Source organism: Camelina sativa, chromosome 16 (genome assembly GCF_030686135.1).
Source record: "Camelina sativa cultivar CO46 ecotype springtype chromosome 16, ASM3068613v1".
Classification (NCBI taxonomy): Eukaryota; Viridiplantae; Streptophyta; class Magnoliopsida; order Brassicales; family Brassicaceae; genus Camelina; species Camelina sativa.
Window position 1 is genome coordinate 24,481,600 of NC_141895.1, and position 16,839 is coordinate 24,498,438.

At 33.0% G+C, this 16,839-nt stretch overlaps 2 protein-coding genes and 1 non-coding gene across 6 annotated transcripts; 1 reads left to right on the plus strand and 2 right to left on the minus strand.

Annotated features, from left to right (window-relative positions):
• Window positions 1–4,343: 4,343 nt before the first annotated feature.
• TRNAM-CAU (transfer RNA methionine (anticodon CAU)) lies at window positions 4,344–4,428 on the minus strand. Its single transcript is given in 2 exon segments — window positions 4,344–4,379; window positions 4,391–4,428. It is a non-coding gene; the product is annotated as a tRNA-Met (tRNA).
• A 2,943-nt stretch (window positions 4,429–7,371) lies between these two features.
• LOC104751723 (uncharacterized) lies at window positions 7,372–11,092 on the plus strand. 4 transcript variants are annotated; one of them, XM_010473734.3, is made up of 7 exons: window positions 7,372–8,101; window positions 8,203–8,326; window positions 8,619–8,736; window positions 9,167–9,203; window positions 9,422–9,707; window positions 10,672–10,782; window positions 10,892–11,092. In XM_010473734.3, the coding sequence occupies exons 1-7, from the start codon at window positions 7,916–7,918 to the stop codon at window positions 10,897–10,899; spliced, it is 870 nt and encodes a 289-aa protein (XP_010472036.2). In that variant the 5' UTR covers window positions 7,372–7,915; the 3' UTR covers window positions 10,900–11,092. The 4 variants fall into 4 exon arrangements, with proteins under 4 accessions (XP_010472036.2, XP_087348446.1, XP_010472035.2 ...); XM_087492320.1 differs by having other exon boundaries at window positions 9,425–9,707; XM_010473733.3 differs by having other exon boundaries at window positions 10,672–11,022.
• Window positions 11,093–13,061: 1,969 nt separating this feature from the next.
• LOC104751724 (methylthioalkylmalate synthase 1-2, chloroplastic) lies at window positions 13,062–16,421 on the minus strand. The gene is made up of 10 exons (XM_010473736.3): window positions 15,893–16,421; window positions 15,547–15,806; window positions 15,130–15,343; window positions 14,917–14,997; window positions 14,296–14,388; window positions 14,088–14,174; window positions 13,885–13,985; window positions 13,681–13,714; window positions 13,491–13,565; window positions 13,062–13,378 (listed from the first exon to the last, which is right to left on the minus strand). Exons 1-10 carry the CDS (start codon window positions 16,313–16,315, stop codon window positions 13,340–13,342), a joined length of 1,407 nt encoding a protein of 468 aa, XP_010472038.1. The 5' UTR covers window positions 16,316–16,421; the 3' UTR covers window positions 13,062–13,339.
• Between the last annotated feature and the right edge of the window lie 418 nt (window positions 16,422–16,839).

The following is a 16,839-nucleotide window of genomic DNA, read 5'->3' on the forward strand; positions in this document are numbered from 1 at the left end:
ACCTTTCATTCCATTCCATCATCTCTTCCGTTATATCGACATGGCTACAGTCTTTTTGCATGAAAAGTCATCATAGCTTGAGTTTACAAAACGTAGAAACAAAAATAATAATATTAACAAAAAAGACTTTTTCTGGTCCAGATCGATGTTACTAGATAAGTTTTTGTCAAAGATGTTATTAACGGAAAATTGCTTTTCACCGGCAAAAGAGGAAAACGTAATGCATATTACTCCGTGTCATATTATAACTGTGATTTGTGAATAACTCCGACTATTTAATTAGTAGTCTAATTATTTTACAAATAAAAATACTCGTGTGCATTCGTTGACTTTTTTGTACTATTAATTACATAAGTAATGAGTTACCACAATTTGATTACATAAATACAAAAAAAGCATAAAAGTTGTATTTTTAGTGCAGATCTTTGAATAAATTTCAGTTTTCATTCTTATTAATGAAACTTATTAACTAGGAAATTGGATATCTGAAAAAAAAAATCAATAATTTTTTTAAATCATTTATAATAACATTCACAGATGAAACAACTATCGTCAAAGCAATTTGTTAGTTGATTATCTACTCTTGTTAAGTGGTCCAATAAACAAACGATAAATAAGTCAAAAATTGTTCCACATTACATAACCGTGTGTCGTGGATCTCAACCCAACATTTGACTAGCTGAAACAATTTAAAAATGAATGATCACAATTCGACGACATAGAGTGGATCTAGAACTTACTTATTTGTAGGTTAATGTGGAGTCGTTGTCCTTCCATTAATGTCAGTGCCCTACCCTATTTCCTAACCTCACTACGCTCTTTCTTACTCGATATTAGTATTACTGTATTTTTTTCCCTACATTTTAGCACGAATTGATTTTATTTTAATTATAAGTTATATAGCACAAGTGGACTTTGGTTCAGTGCTTAAATAATTTGAATTACAACTTTTGTATACTACTATTAAAGTACCAACAAAAGGCGATCATAATTCGTAACTAGTAACCGTAGTTGGGGACAAAAGTCAAACGACTTCGCTACGTTACGTATTTTGCCAATTCATACAAGCTGTCGGAACTAAATTATGTATATACGCAACTTTTTAATTACACTTTTGTATTTTTTTCAAGTACTTTTTTTGAATTTTGTCGGTTTTACTCTACTCTGTTTTATTTTGTTTTTTTCCTCCATTATTAAATTATTTATGTCGGTATTTTTCAGATGAACTTTTCTTTAAATGTCAATGAACTAAATCATAAGCGTAAGCATAAAAATGGTGCTTTATACGCGTTTTTGTTACCTTGTGAATTTATATCAAAACCAATTGTATACTTAAACTGACTAATGATTGACGTTTTCTAATGTTCCTAAGTCAAAAACAAAAAATCATAATCGTCCATGTGTCTTTTTAAAAACCTTTTACCTTTTTAATCACGGGATATTTTACAAAATACGAAGTTGCTCTTGTGTACCATATAGTATATTATAACTACATAAGATATTCGTCTGTGTGTGACGGTAGATCTGGACGACATAATATGGGTCATTTTGTCTTGGTTTGCATCACTTTTCAGAGTTATGATAAATTGTCCACAGTTATGGACTATATTGCATGCACGTCCCAGCCTCCCAGGTTTATTATTATGTGACAATACCTCGTAAAAGGATATATCTTTATTTACAGCAGAAAAGTCGGTTAATCATGAGTTCATGACGCGTAGTACAAACCCACAGAGATACCAACAAGTAACAAGTGAAGTGAAAATTTGAAAACATTATAAATTCAAGTGATTTTAGTTCAAAAAAAAAAATGTGATAAATTTTTTTCAATATATGATATTATAATTGACAAAGTTTCGGCCGGGGACTTGAAAACTATGTTCTTGATATATCTCCAAAATATATATATATATACATCAATATTGGATATCAACAAACGAATTTTTTTAAAAATCCCAATTGCATGGAACAAAAGGAATTTCGCATTCTTAATATATATATAAAAAAAACATATTGATAGAAACTTGCACCTAATTTTCTCAACTAACTTGACCTTAAGGGCTACCAAATCCACCACTCTTTATATTATTTAACGTAACTATACATCAAATTTCTGTTACGATATATATATATATATATATGTAAAACCAATGGAATCGCATTGTAACATCGATAAATATTTCATTTTAAAGAGAAACTTCAAAAATATATATACAAATATACCAAAAAATAATGAATACATATATTACCGGCGATATAGAAATATTAATATTCCTTTATAAATATTACAATTCGTGTGAGGAATAAATGATTTCAGTGGATAAGAAGAGATTGGATTATTTTGTTTTAGTGGCGACAAGATCAGACTTATCATTAGTAAAAACTATTCGATGTAAAGCATATAAGATTTAGAATCTACAGCGGCCAGAACAAAGGCTTCATTATTGTCCACTCGAATCCAAGAGTTGTAACTCAAAGTCGACATTTCGTTTTCCAGAAGTTGATGGCTATCCATGTTTTGTCCCCTCATGTTGAGATTATTTAGTTTTGTTTTCTTTTGGAGAAATTAGATATGTAAAACCAAAATTGCATTGAAACTTAAACCCGTTTTATGGCGAGACTTGTGTCTTGACTCTTGTCATTTAAGACGCCAAGAATTCTCAGCTATATGAATGAGTCTATGACTGAAATCGTAATAAGAAGATTCGACGCTGGTTCTTGCATTATAAGGTAAATCATTTTTAACTGTTAGACCACTATGAAATGATTTATTTTAATTTTTATGCATTTAAATAGATGCACAGATCATAAAAATGATCAAATGGGAGAAAATTATTATCGTAAGATAACGATATAAAGCACAAATCATAAATGATCAAATGGGAGAGAATGAGATATGGACCAAATTAGAGAAAAGGGGCTTTTGCAAAATTCTCAAAGGAATAATTATGAAATGAATAGTAAAATAAATAAATAATATCAACAAAAAGAAATTCCATGTGATTTCTTTTAACACTGGGTTGGTGGGGCCGTGGGGGCTCCTCCCTTCTTCTCCCCCTCTCTTTCTTTCACGTCAAATGTTATAAACCCTTTTCTATCTCTAAAACCCGACCATAAAAAAGGCATTTTCCACAAATATCACTCCCTCTTAAGTTCCTCATGTCATGTGCACACATGCCCATTGCATGTGTTATTATAAATCATCAAAAAGAAACCCTTTTCTATCTAAAAAACCCGACCATTGATGATGATTGTTAAACACTCAAGATGATGAAAATTTAGAGTGAATGAATTATTGAAGATTTGTTTTTGTATGGATTTATACACCGAGGATTGAAATTTTTGACCAGTTTGGGGTGTGACGGCTTTTCCCTTTATACGAGTATAATAAGTTGTAGGGACGAATTTATGCGTATGGAAAACTTAGGGGAACGAACATGTGAGAGAATTGAAGAGAGAGATAATAACTAATGAACTAATGAACTGGAGTTTTCAAGTGATTTAGATGGGTACCAATATCTTTTTTTTTTTTAATAAAATGTAAAATTTATTCGAAAAAACTGTTTTACATTAAGTGCAGCCTAGAGTTAAATGTCTGATAGTATGTCTGATTTTACATTTGAGAGACTAATTGAGTAAAAGAGCCTGACTCAACGCGTTGCTAGCCATAGTTCCATGCATCCAACGCCTCTGTTGTCGTCTTGAAGGGAGAGGAGGCGATCCCGAATTTTCCTATCCAGTCTTTTGACGAGGAGAGCTGGTGATACAACCGGTTCTCCATGTCGACGGTTGTTTCTTTCCCTCCAAATAGAATGCATCGAAGCTTGAAAGGTGTAGCGAACCAGAAACAGAGCAGATTTCCCCAATGTGTTGTCTGTGAGCAGAGTCTGAATGGTGTCCCAGTCTGTGGTGAATTTAGTTGCTAGAAGTTTGGATGTGAGACCAGTCCACACTTCAGCCGAAACCGAGCATGTAAAAAATAGGTGATTACGCGTTTCTTGCGGCTCACTGCATAAAGGGCAAGACGCAGTACATTCATTTTTAATCTTTCTTTCATTTTTATAATTGTACTAAACTTTATCTCTCTCGAATAATTTTGCATAATCGCTTTGGGACGTCTTCGTGACCATGACATGACTGATGGATAAGCGCCACTTCGTCATTTGTGAAGAGAATAAAAAAAACCTTCGAACCTGGTGGGCTTCTGAGAGGCCCAATTTTAAAATATAATCAATGGGTTTTTTCGTTTAATGAAAAAGAAAACCCAAAATTTAGGCCCTTTGTGTAGTGATAAGTAAGTACACATGGGAAAAAAATCAGTGGGGCTTGATATAAAAAGGGAATGGGGTGAGAGAGGCTCGAACTCTCGACCTCAGGATTACTCAGTAGCTATGAGACCTACGCGCTAGCCAACTGCGCCACCACCCCAGATGTCTTTTCTTCCAAACTCTATATAAATAATTTATCAAAATTTAGTTAGGTTATATTTTTTTGTCTTCTCAAGGTTTATTTGCTTTTCTTTATCACGCCTATGTTATTTATATACGATTGAATCCAAATAAATTGGAATGTTTGTAAAGTTGGTATTTTTAAAATCAGTGATCGACGGACGAGGCTATTTTTTGCAAACACAAGTCAAGAGAAGACAACGAAGTAGAAAGCAGTTGAAGCGTGACAGTAAGTCCACGTGGAAGGGGAGCTCAAGACAGTTCATCGGAATCTCTCTAACTGTCTCTCCTCTTTGCCACGTTGCCTTGGCTCCACTCTGTCTCCTTTTTTTTGATTTTTTTTTATTAACCCCAGTTTATAGAAACAATAAACAAAACAACAATATGTGTTTTCGTTTTAAATATTTATTGGTTCATAACCTTTCAAGAATATCCAAAGACTTGCAAGAAGTCTATATTTGTATGAATAAGCAGGCATGGATATTTGTGTGCTCGCGCTGGTACACATTTTAAGCAATATATATTAGCTTGTGGATGTATAAGAAAAGCCTTCTCTAACTTGGTGATCACATACACATAAAATCGCATAGTTCTATATATTATACCAATTAATTATAAGGATAAAAGTTCAACATATAGTAGGGTGGACTTAGTGGATATATATAGAAAAGCGGAAAAGTTTTAAAATGATGATGACGAATAAGGATGGTCGTGCGTGCGTGCGTCTATCAAAGCTGCTGTGCAATCAGCTCATCTCAGGTACTCCTTCCGTTCTATAATATAGGATGTTTTAGAGGTTTTTTTTGTTTCATAATATAAGATGTTTTCAACTTTTTTAATAACTTTTATATTACTTTTTTATTTTTTTATTATTTATTTTATACAGTTTTGTTTATAATTAGTTGAACTTTTTTAAAGTGGTTATTTCTTAATCCGCATGTTTTCATTCCAAACATCTTATATTTTGAAATGGAGAGAATAATACTTTACAACATGTAATTTATGACTTCTATCTTCCTGTTCAAACTACATTACACCCATATATATATACTTACATTCATATATCTTATATTAGCACATATATAGAATGTACTATTTTGAAGACCAAAATAGTTAGACAATTCAATCGATATGTTTAATAGAAAGCGCTGCTCGAGAAGAAAAATGTTAATAGAAAGCGTTACTACAAATATATGATTCTTTTTTAGCTAGGGGGTCTAGGATATTCGACTAAATATAGAGTTTAATGTTTTTATTATTATTTTTTTCTGACGGCGTCAAATGTTTTTATAGTTCTGCATATTACTTTTGTAACAACAATATCATGTCTTCATTATGTGACGAATATGGAAATGGCAAGGTTTTGTTTGCATCGTTTAATTTCTCAGCCATAATATATTTTACAAGCCAAAGTATTTTTATTAATAAACAAATTAGATAACTCAGAAGTTATAACAACAATGTCAACATTTTATCTATGTCAAACGTTTATATTTTATTATAGTCATATAATCCCCGGGTGATATGTATATATGAGGTCATGTTAAGAGAAAACATTCTATATAGGATAGAGAAGATTAGTGTGATTAGAGTCGTCTCATATAATCTGAGAATGTAAAATTTGGATTCTATATACACCAACTAACGTGGCTTGAAACCATATATAAGCATTTATATAAGGAATAAGTAAAGACCATGTATTTAATATTGCACTAGACATGATATATATTATGGCGGATATATAACATGACTACATGATCAAAACAATCATAGTTTCATAGTTGTAAATATGGAGGATGAGAAATCTGTAAAGGGATCTATCCGAAAGTCAAGAGCGTCTTCGTCAATATTTTGATTAATTTTTCTTATATGGTTTGGTGGAAAGAATAATGGACTTCCACTAATCATGAAGACTCATTAACAAAATCTGTTTGGCTTAATCATTAAAATAAATATATGATATTTGACACACATACACACTTTACATCGTTTTTGACAATATGATTGAGTGCCTATATATATTTATTTGTGGAATATGAAGATCGGGTTGTCAGTTAGCTATATACATGTCATTCTTTATGATAATATACCCAAATAAGATTATGGAATCACGAAATTATGCCCAATAATTATTCGGAAATAAATCTTCGAATTTAGAATTATATAAGTATATGAAAAAACTAAATTGTAAAAGAATGTAATTCTAAAATCCAGACTGTTCTTTTGTCCGTCCGTCCATAGCTTTCCAGTAAGCTAATGATTAAAGGAAAGGTTAAATACATGTTAGCATGTGAGAATAAGGAATAAGTCCCATTATTTAATAAGTAAAAATATAGATATATGCATTTAAGTTGATACTGAAAGTATATATTAATTAATTTCATTGTGAAAAGATATAAAACTGTCAGCAGTGTATATGAATCACACGAAACCTACAGAGACAAGCAGGAGGAAGAGAACAAGAGACCAACTCAAAAGAGAACATGGGAAATGATAAAACAAACTGTATGAAACTTATCAAACAACTGTATAGTTTTGACATAATCTGCATATTATTAAATGTACTCTAGGGAATTAAGATAATTTATCTTTAAATCATTCAAATTTTGAGTGACAGATAAAAAAACATTAAAATATCGAATATATAATTCTAATGATGACAGAAGACAGTATTAAATATATTTTTTTTTAAAAATTTGATTGAAAATGTAAGATTCAGTATTAAATAAAAGTTCATTTCTAATACAATCAAAACATTTTTTGAGATTCTTTAAAATCAACCATTATACTAACTAAAACTTAATAGAAATCAATCACACTATCTGGTTAACTATATATACCTTGATAAGATATTGTATAGTTAAGATATATCTAAATCTTTGATTATTACATAAATAATTAGATACACCAGAGTAACGTCGTTATAACTAAAAAGAAGATATCAAAATATGGAGAAGAAAAGTTGTGGAGGAGCTATCATGTTAAAACCTGGCAAATTAGACAGCGAAGACATACATACTCAAGTGCTGCCTTGTCACACTCTTTCTCTCTCTCTCTCTCTCTCTCTCTCTCTCTCTCCTTCTTCTTCTTCTTACAAAACCCTCTCCAATCCCAATTCTTATACTTCCCCAAAACAATCTTTATCTCTCTCTGTCTCACTTCTCTCTCCCTCTCCGTATGTGTAGGGTCGGAGTCAAATACGACACTGTTTTAAGGGTTGCAATTTGCAACCTTTTGATTGGTCTCTCTTCTCTTTGCCCAACCAAAAACAACCTTTGATGATATAAAGATCAGCCAACTTTGTCCATTCCAAATCTCTTTCCTTTTTTTCCCCTAATGTTTTAGACAATCCCACTTTCCATATTTAATTATTTTATTAATTTCTATTTGTTTTTGGGGTATATATCATCATCATCATCATCATCGGAGAACTCCATATTTGTTGATCGTGATATTAATTAAAATAAATGTCTCAAACGAGCTATTACCGATCACCGTTCGGAGACACGACTTACACCAAAGTGTTCGTTGGAGGATTAGCATGGGAAACTCCTACGGAAGAAATGCGTCGTTACTTCGATCAGTTCGGGGAGATTCTTGAAGCCGTCATCATCACCGATAAAAACACCGGCAAATCTAAAGGCTACGGATTCGTAAGTTCCTTTTTTTTTTTCTCTATCTTTCTTTTGTTTCACGTTTTGAAATTAAGGGTTTTATTTGCTAAATTCCTCACGATCATCGTTAATTTAATTAGGTGACCTTCCGGGAGGCAGATTCTGCGACAAGAGCCGTCGCTGATCCAAATCCGGTGATCGATGGGAGAAAAGCTAATTGTAATATTGCATCTTTTGGACGGCCTAGACCATCGCCGCCTCGAGGTTTGTAATAGTCCATAATATTTTTTTCTTTTATTGAGTTTTAATATGATCATGATATATTATTGGTTTGGTAAGTTATCAATATTTTCTTTAAGGTATTGCATCTTTTGGACGGCCTAGACAATCTAAAGGCTAAAACATTAGTTGTACATTTCTCAATTATGTTATCTGCGTAGTGTTAACCACTAAAATCCCATTTTTGAGGTCGTGAATTACGTACTAGTTTTTGAAACTTGATCAGTCAGCAATGTACTTAGTTTTCAATCGTTTGGTTTACTATTTCTCTGTATAGGACGAGGACAAACAGGAAGTCCGAGTCAATACCAAAGTGGAGGACCATCAGCCTATACGGGGATGGCTGCACCGCTGCCACCGGCTGCAGCTGGCCAGCTCATGTATCCGTCCTACGGGTAAGCTAATTAATGGCTCCAATTATTTAAAACCCCAAGGATTTAGTTAAGAGATACTTTATAAATGTTTCGCATAGATAAGGACATGGTCCATTACGATAGAAATGGTAGGAGACGATTTAATGCGTCAATCGGGCCACTTGTTGTCAGGCTGTAAATATGATAACATAAATATGTACATTAAAAAAAAAAAATCCTTGCAATGAATTTTATAATTGTTTGTCTTCAAAATTATAGTCGTCGCATATATATGTTGAGAAAACCCTTATCGTGCAAGACTGTAATACTAAAATGAAGGTTTTATTTATAATTAAATATGTTTGAAGTTTAATAATAAACAAGTAGAATTTGTATGTCCTGAGGAAAATCATAAATTTTTTTATTTTTGTTTTTACAGAGAATCATTCAATTCTTCGTTTTTTTTTTTCAGGTACACCTATAACCCTGATCAGTTTGGGTACCACCAAGTAAGTCTCTCTTTCTCTTACTGACATATATACATACGCAGCATGAAAAGCAAAACCGAATTTAATCATGAAGTGCAAGATATGAAATTAATAATAGATTTTACGTACAAAACGTATCTTGCACATGTCGACCACTTACATAATGCATGAAAAACACTAGCACATGCATGTTTGTTGTAAACATAGACATCCATTATGATGATCATATATACATGCAGCAGGCACTGTACAATACACAGTTGCAGCAAGCTCAGTACTATCAGCAGCAACAGCAACTATATGGAGGGGGAGCAACATCACCATCATCATCAGGAGCAACCATCATGCCTTCTCCTTACTATTACGGCTATTCTCTTCAAGCCCCTAGAGTACCATACCAACATCATCATCATCTTCCTCAACCATATAATCATCATCAACGGTTTTCTTCTCCTTCTTTCTTCGTTTACCCATCCAATTCCTCTTTTGCCCCTCCTCTCCAAGGACTACTCTCTTCTTCCACCGGTACGTACTTGCCTCCTTCGAATTTTTCTCTTTTTTTATTAAAATGTTTTCTTAGGAATCTTACGTACATCAAAAATAAGATAGTACGTGAACATATGTAACATGTGTTAGTCCACTCATACTAATTAGTAATAGAAACTCATATAAACATGTATATCATTTCAAAACCCTAGATTGTCAGTCCAAAAAAATGTCATTCAGCTCGAGATGATTAGAAGAACCATCATATTCCAAAATACATGTTAGAAATCGCACATCTTAAATAACTTGCGATCTACAGTAGTAAATATGTGACATAGATAGATCATCAATTGATTAGCAACTTAACGTTATTAAATTGTTTGTATAAATGATCGAACGACATGTATATCATCAGTCATCACGTGTAATTGCATTAATCATTCATGCACTGCACGTAATTGATCCTTCATGCTGTCTTAAACTCGAAAAATAAACCAAAAAAAAAAGAAGTTATGCACTCTTAAGAGAAAAGAAAAAAGAAAGGGGATATTGGGTTGAAATGGAAAAGAAAAGGAGAGAGTGAATGATTGTAGAGAACAGTGAATAAAGGATAGCATGTGGAGTGAGCTGTCTATTTCAATTACATTGGTATATGTGTCTCTTCTATCATCTGTCAATTTGGTCGCCAATTGACATGCCAGTGAAGCCACCATACACTGACAACATCTACTACTACACTAACGTATAATGTATATGCATTTTCGTTTTGGACACTCTCTGTGTGCTGTGTGTCTCTAAAATCCAACATTTGATCATTGCATTTGTCACCATTTTCAGTATTATTGATTGATTTAGCTGAATAATTCTACTCAAACTACATATTTATTTTGAGCTAAATCAAATTAAGTTGCAATATTAGTACTGTATAACAACATTCAATATAGTTTTCAGACTTTATTCGGAGATATAATTATATTTTTTATGGCCTTTTCTTTTTCACTAGAATCTGAAGCAGTACCACAACAACAAGTATCAACATCATCAGCAGAAGGCGAAGCAACAACAACTGCTCCTGAAATTACAGCCAGCAGCAACACCAAAGAACCTATTTCAAGTTCTTGATCTTTCTCTCTCATTTCCCAATTTGTACAATCTTCACATTTTTACCTCTCTATCTCTGAGAAAACAAGAAAAAACAGCTAATTCATTTATTTCTCAACCAGAGCTATGACTTGAGCCCCAACCATGAAGACCGACTCAAGACTGTCAAAAACTCAAAAAGACGGCTCTATCTCTTGTCCTATTTTTGTTTTTCTCTTTTCTGACGGAACATATATAAAATTGAGTTTCTTCATATTCTTTTTTTACTCATGTATTTTATTTATAATAATCTTAACTTTATGCTATATATCTTTTTTTACACCTTTTTATCCTCGTTTTCTTGGGAGTTTCAATGTGGATATAGTTAAATTATAGGATCCAAGTGAGAAAAAAAGAACAATATAAATTACAAGCACATTTTCTGAAATTGTATACTACTACTGTATTTGGTTAATTTCATTTACAGCCCACGATACATAGAAACTTGGGCCTAAGAATACGTTAAAGCCCAATTACATCGATCAACCACCGTACGATGATCCCCAACGGTGCGTGGCTCCGAAGCGACTTCCGCGAAAGGCCGCCACTCAACCATGAACCACCTTCTCTCCGTCCACCATAAGTTTCTTAACGACCGCCTCCACTCCTGTCCCTCTTCACTTACTCGCGTAGTAATGTTTGAGTCTGACAAGAAGAAGACGGAGCCCTCTTCGGATCTCTCATAACGGTTAGCTTCTTCTTCTCTTCGCGAGCTATACTCCTGTTTCGTGTCTCACGTTTCCTGAATTAATTCTGGGAACCCCCGATTCTAAAAGAGTTAGTTGCTGTGAATCAGAGAACTCGTGAGAAAACGCTGACGTTTTTTTTTGTTGTACTTCTCCGTCTCCCCCAATTTGACAAGAAGATGATGTTATCCCGATCCAATAATTGAGTCGACTTCTGAAGGTGAATGAATGAATGGGCAATTGAGTACACTTTCGTGAATAACAAGTCTTCGCTTTTTGTACCACAAGCAGGTTCATGATAATTTTCTTTAATTTGATCTTTTGTTTGTTTTACTACAACGTTGTTGTTGGTAATGGTATATATGGACCGTATGGTATACGTTTTATGTATATATAATGTTTCAATGCCACATTTATATATATTCTGAAAGTAAAAATGTCCTTATCCATAACATATTATGCCAGTTTTTCTCTCATATCACTTTGTTTTTGTTTTTTTCTGCAGTTTTCATTTTCTAAACGACAGTAGAACCAGAGCCGGCGCTATGTTTTACTTGGCTACAAGCGAACCCAAAAAAAAAGCTGCTTTGCACATGTTTATACTATTTTTTTTTTCAAATTAAATAATAAAATTGGATTTATTTAACAAAAGCACTAAAAGTTCTAAAATATCAAAGATCGTTATTTTTTAATTTTGTGAAAATGATTCTTCTTGCATTTTTACTTGCAAACTCATTCCTTTGAAAAAGACATCTTACTAAAAAAAATATCAAATATTAGCATAAACAAAAGATATATGGAGAATAATGTAAATAAGAAGAACAACTTTAAAACTATATATGTTATAGAGAATCACAACAAAGAGAAAAAGTTAAAAAGTTTACCTAATAAAATCAAAATAGGTATAAGATTTATAGGCAAAATCAATGATTTGAGAACAAAAAAATGGTGAATCCAGAACCAGAGAAAGAAATAAATAATATTGAACAAGGAGATAAAGGATGTGAGTAGAGAGGCTAGAGAAAGAACGGATGACCGCTAGGGTTAATTGATATTTTGTGTTATGGGACTCGAACAGAGGAAATGAAGATGAGAATTAACTAAACACTACCACTAGACTACGTATACTTTACCAAATTGTACAGCCGAAATATGTTTAATAAATAAGCGGCCGCAAACAAGTGCTTGCTTCGCTTGTATTTGTGGCCGGCTCTCAGTAGAACTCTTGTTTTGTTTTTGATATAACGTTCAAAAGTGGGGAGTAGTTTTGTATTTTGAATTGATTTGATTTGTTTTCCACTCATTTAGCCAAATTGACAAGTTTGATTGTTATTGTCGGCAATTGTATCGAATAGTTAATTTCAAATGAGCGTTTCTTTTATATACTAAACTAAAAGATGATTATCGATATATAATTTCTAGATTAAATCAAGTTTTTTGGATGGATCCAATAATTATACTTGATCCATTAGGCTTTCAACAGTATTTATAATGGAAGCCTGAAGGAACCGAGGTGACACTTGCTATATGTATCAAGAGCTCCTTAGTCGTTACTCTTTCAGTAATATACACAAACAGCCACAACAGTATTTATTCCTATCAGGAAATATACTCATTTTACAGTATTATTACATACGCTTAAGTGAAAACAACAATTTTCATAGACGACGTTATCATCGTAATACACAAACAACACACACTTAAAAAAGCTAAACATACATTTAACATACGAAATTAAAAAACACCACAGAAAAGTTGCAATATCTTTAATAAAGCAAGCACTTATTATTCGTCATACGTAGTCTTCTTAATTTCCACTTTATAAACGGATCCCCCCCTAGCGCCTCACACCACCAGTGCCTTCAAATCATCGTCTGTGACTCTCTGAAAATTTTAATTTGCATTTTATGTTATTACATCATACACAACAAAAAAAATTATTTGGAAGTTAAATCATAGCGGACATGTTATATGAAAAAAAGTTTAAAATAGAAACCTTTTTCTGCTTGGTTAAATCCCTGAATCGTGAGAAGATGTCCTTCAACTTCTCATCACCGATGTCATATCCCAACTGTGAGAATAATAAATTAACACAATGGTTCATCAAATTAATATTGATATCTTATTTGATATACATGATCATTTTATATAAGTATATAATTAAACGATTCAATCATATAGGATACCTCTTTTAGCCTATCTTTAATAGCATGGCGTCCACTACATATAAAAGACAGAATTAGACAACGATCAGTCATTGTGGTAAAATAACGTTATTACTCTACTTATATAACTTGATGTCAAAGAAGTTATATAAACATAAGAATCACGTAATAGAATAATTATCTCTTGACCAAAATAAATTATATAAAAAAAACAAATATAGGTACCTAAGCTTTCCAAGAACAAGGCCAGAATTTTTAGATTTGACGATCCCAATATCTTCTGGTGATAAAATCTCATATGTACTCCGATTTTTTAATATTCCGTCCTGCAAATGTTTTGAACAAATCATTCTTGTATCTAATTATCTTATGTCAAATATATATAATATTTAATAAATCTCTTATGTAAAAAAAGAACACAAAGTAACCTGGTGAATGCCGCTTTCATGAACAAAGCAGTTGTCTCCAACTATGGGCTTATGTGCTTGAACATACATGCCGGTATGTTCTTGAACCTGCCCACGAATTTACATAATCAACACTAGTATTATCATCATAAAGGCCAACAAAACTAGCAAAATTATTCTTTACATGACAAGTAAGAGGGTAAGTTTCAATTTGTATACGGAAACTTACCATCTTGCTAGTAGCCATAATTTGGCGTGTGTCTATATTTGTGTAAACACCATCCATCACATATGGTCCTCGACATTTCAATGCCATCACGACCTACATATAACCTTTTGTGTGAGTGATGAATCATGGATCAAAGATAAGACCGTTTGGATAAAGCCATCACGATACACAGCCAGCAGCAGTGGCAGACCATATTATTTTTACGGAAGTCCTAATATAATTTTAGTCTTAAAAATATCAAATATAATTGTGTATTACGTAAATTAAACATATAAATTATTTTATGTTTAGAAAATTAAGATTATTAGACCAAAAAATAGTATAATTTTTTTTATCGTTTACAATATAGAGGAAAAAGGTCGTCTCGCCAAAAACTACAGTTCTCAATAATCGTTAATTTTTGTATGCTATATTTAAAGCTAATAAACTATATAAGTCATGATTTAAAATTTTCTAGACAGATTACGTTATTTATATAAAAGAGGATACCAATAAAAATCAGTGAGAAGAATGCAAGATAAAAACTATACGACTAATTGTTAAGTTGGACTATAGTAAAAAAGAATTTTAAACACACACACACAACACAACTCATGTTGATAACGATGATGATGATCTTACCTCTTCAAGCGGCGCATTCCCACTTCTTTCACCTATTCCGTTGATTGTTACTTCGACATGTCTTGCTCCGGCACATATGGCCTATATATATATGTATAGAATAAATTAAACTCATTGTTCAACATGTTTTTGTCACCAATTGAGAATCGTATATTTGTACGGAATTTGTGTAAATGAATCTAATACAAATATAAAAGAGAGTTAATTACGTACAGCGATTGTGTTGGCGGTAGCAACACCAAGGTCGTTGTGACAATGAACACCGTAGATAACATTTTCAATTCCAGGAGTGTTTTCTTTGACATATGTCACTAGTTCTGCCATTTCTTGCGGCATGTTAACCCCTACCGTGTCCGCGAAGCCCACCGTAGCTGCACCCTCTTTTATTGCTACTTCCAAAAGCTTACATAGAAAGTCCTTATCCGTTCTGAATCACATGAACACCAGTATTTTAAAATCCATATATATGACATGATTTTATGGTGAGCTCATGTGCATGTAAAAAGTTGTTATAATTAAAAGAAATAAGATGTCATAAGTACAAAATTTTCATTTTTTATTAACAAAAAAAAAAAAAAGTGTAAACAAACGATATATGTATGTATTATAAAGGTTTTAAAGAAAACGGACCTGCCGCCGTCTTCGGAACCGAATTGGATGTCAGTGAAGCCTAAGCTTTTAGCGAACCTAATACTAGTCGTGGCCATCTCGATAACTTCTTCTCTAGTCTTTTTCAACTTATATTTCATGTGAATGTCACTAGTAGATATGAATAAGCCTAGCCTCGGCCTCTTCGCATACTGCAACGCCTCCCAAGCCGCCTTGATGTCTGTATCTTTGCATCGTGAGAGGCCGCATATCACCGGGACGTAACCTGTCTCCTCATCCACCTAAAGCAAAACAACAATATAGTTTGAGCATAAAATCATTTTACAATCATTTAATTTTTGAAGTGAAGGAAAACAAAGACACAAACCTCGTTCCCAACAGTCTTGGCGATGGTTTTGATGGTTTCTACCTCTTCCTCAGAAGACCCCGGGAAACCAGCTTCCATGATGTCTACTCGGAGTTTAGCGAGTTGCCGGGCAATCTCTATCTTTTGCGGTGGAGTAAGGGCTGCACCGGGAGATTGTTCCCCGTCACGGAGCGTCGTGTCAAATATCCGCACATATTTACTGTCGGGTAGCTTGTTCGGAATGTACTCTGCACACCGTTTCACGATAGGTTTGACAGTAGCACTAGTTGCCGCATCATTTTTGGACACAAGGGAGCAGCTTGTCGGCTTGTTGTATGGACGTGTCAGGCTGACAGAGGGCAAGGAAGATCCAATGGGTAACACTGATCGGGCAACCGCAGTGGTGGGGATCGTACGAGAAGGTGACAGAGGTGGGGAAGCCATAACTATATGGAGTAGAAGAGAGAGAGAAAGAGAGATTTTGATTTGGTTTGGAGTATTGGAGAACAGATAGTGAGGGGAGTTGTTGCACAATGTTGATGGAATACATATCTCTATTTGGCGTAAAATATATCTTTTTTTTGAAACAGGTTTGCAAATTAAAGCACAATTATATTCTTGAATTTTCTTATGTGATTACAAAACATTTGATATTTTTATGGAGTGATGGCTTACGCTTTGTCACTAGCTATCCGGACATATAATTTTAATTATGAGAATTTGCAACATTTTTGGTAATTTATCAGGAGTATATTGAATTCTAAAGATAGTTAATACTATTTTGCGTATAATAATCATAATAAATATATATATAACATACTTGAGTTGATCTGGTACTTTGTTGTCAGAAAAAAAAAAATATATATATATATATATATATACACGCAAATGTTAATTCTCATGTTTTCTATGTGTTAAGTTATCTTATCAAATTAGTTATATCTTCTTTTTTTTTTTTATATATACAT

Coding starts and splice junctions, on each gene's coding strand:
- LOC104751724 (XM_010473736.3), bottom strand. CDS start 16,315: ATGGCTTCCCCACCTCTGTCACCTTCTCGTACGATCCCCACCACTGCG. Junction 14,389..14,916: donor GGAATGCGCCGCTTGAAGAG/GTAAGATCATCA, acceptor GGTTATATGTAG/GTCGTGATGGCATTGAAATG. Junction 13,566..13,680: donor TTAAAGATAGGCTAAAAGAG/GTATCCTATATG, acceptor TTATTCTCACAG/TTGGGATATGACATCGGTGA.
- LOC104751723 (XM_010473734.3), top strand. CDS start 7,916: ATGTCTCAAACGAGCTATTACCGATCACCGTTCGGAGACACGACTTAC. Junction 9,204..9,421: donor ATCAGTTTGGGTACCACCAA/GTAAGTCTCTCT, acceptor ATATACATGCAG/CAGGCACTGTACAATACACA. Junction 9,708..10,671: donor ACTACTCTCTTCTTCCACCG/GTACGTACTTGC, acceptor CTTTTTCACTAG/AATCTGAAGCAGTACCACAA.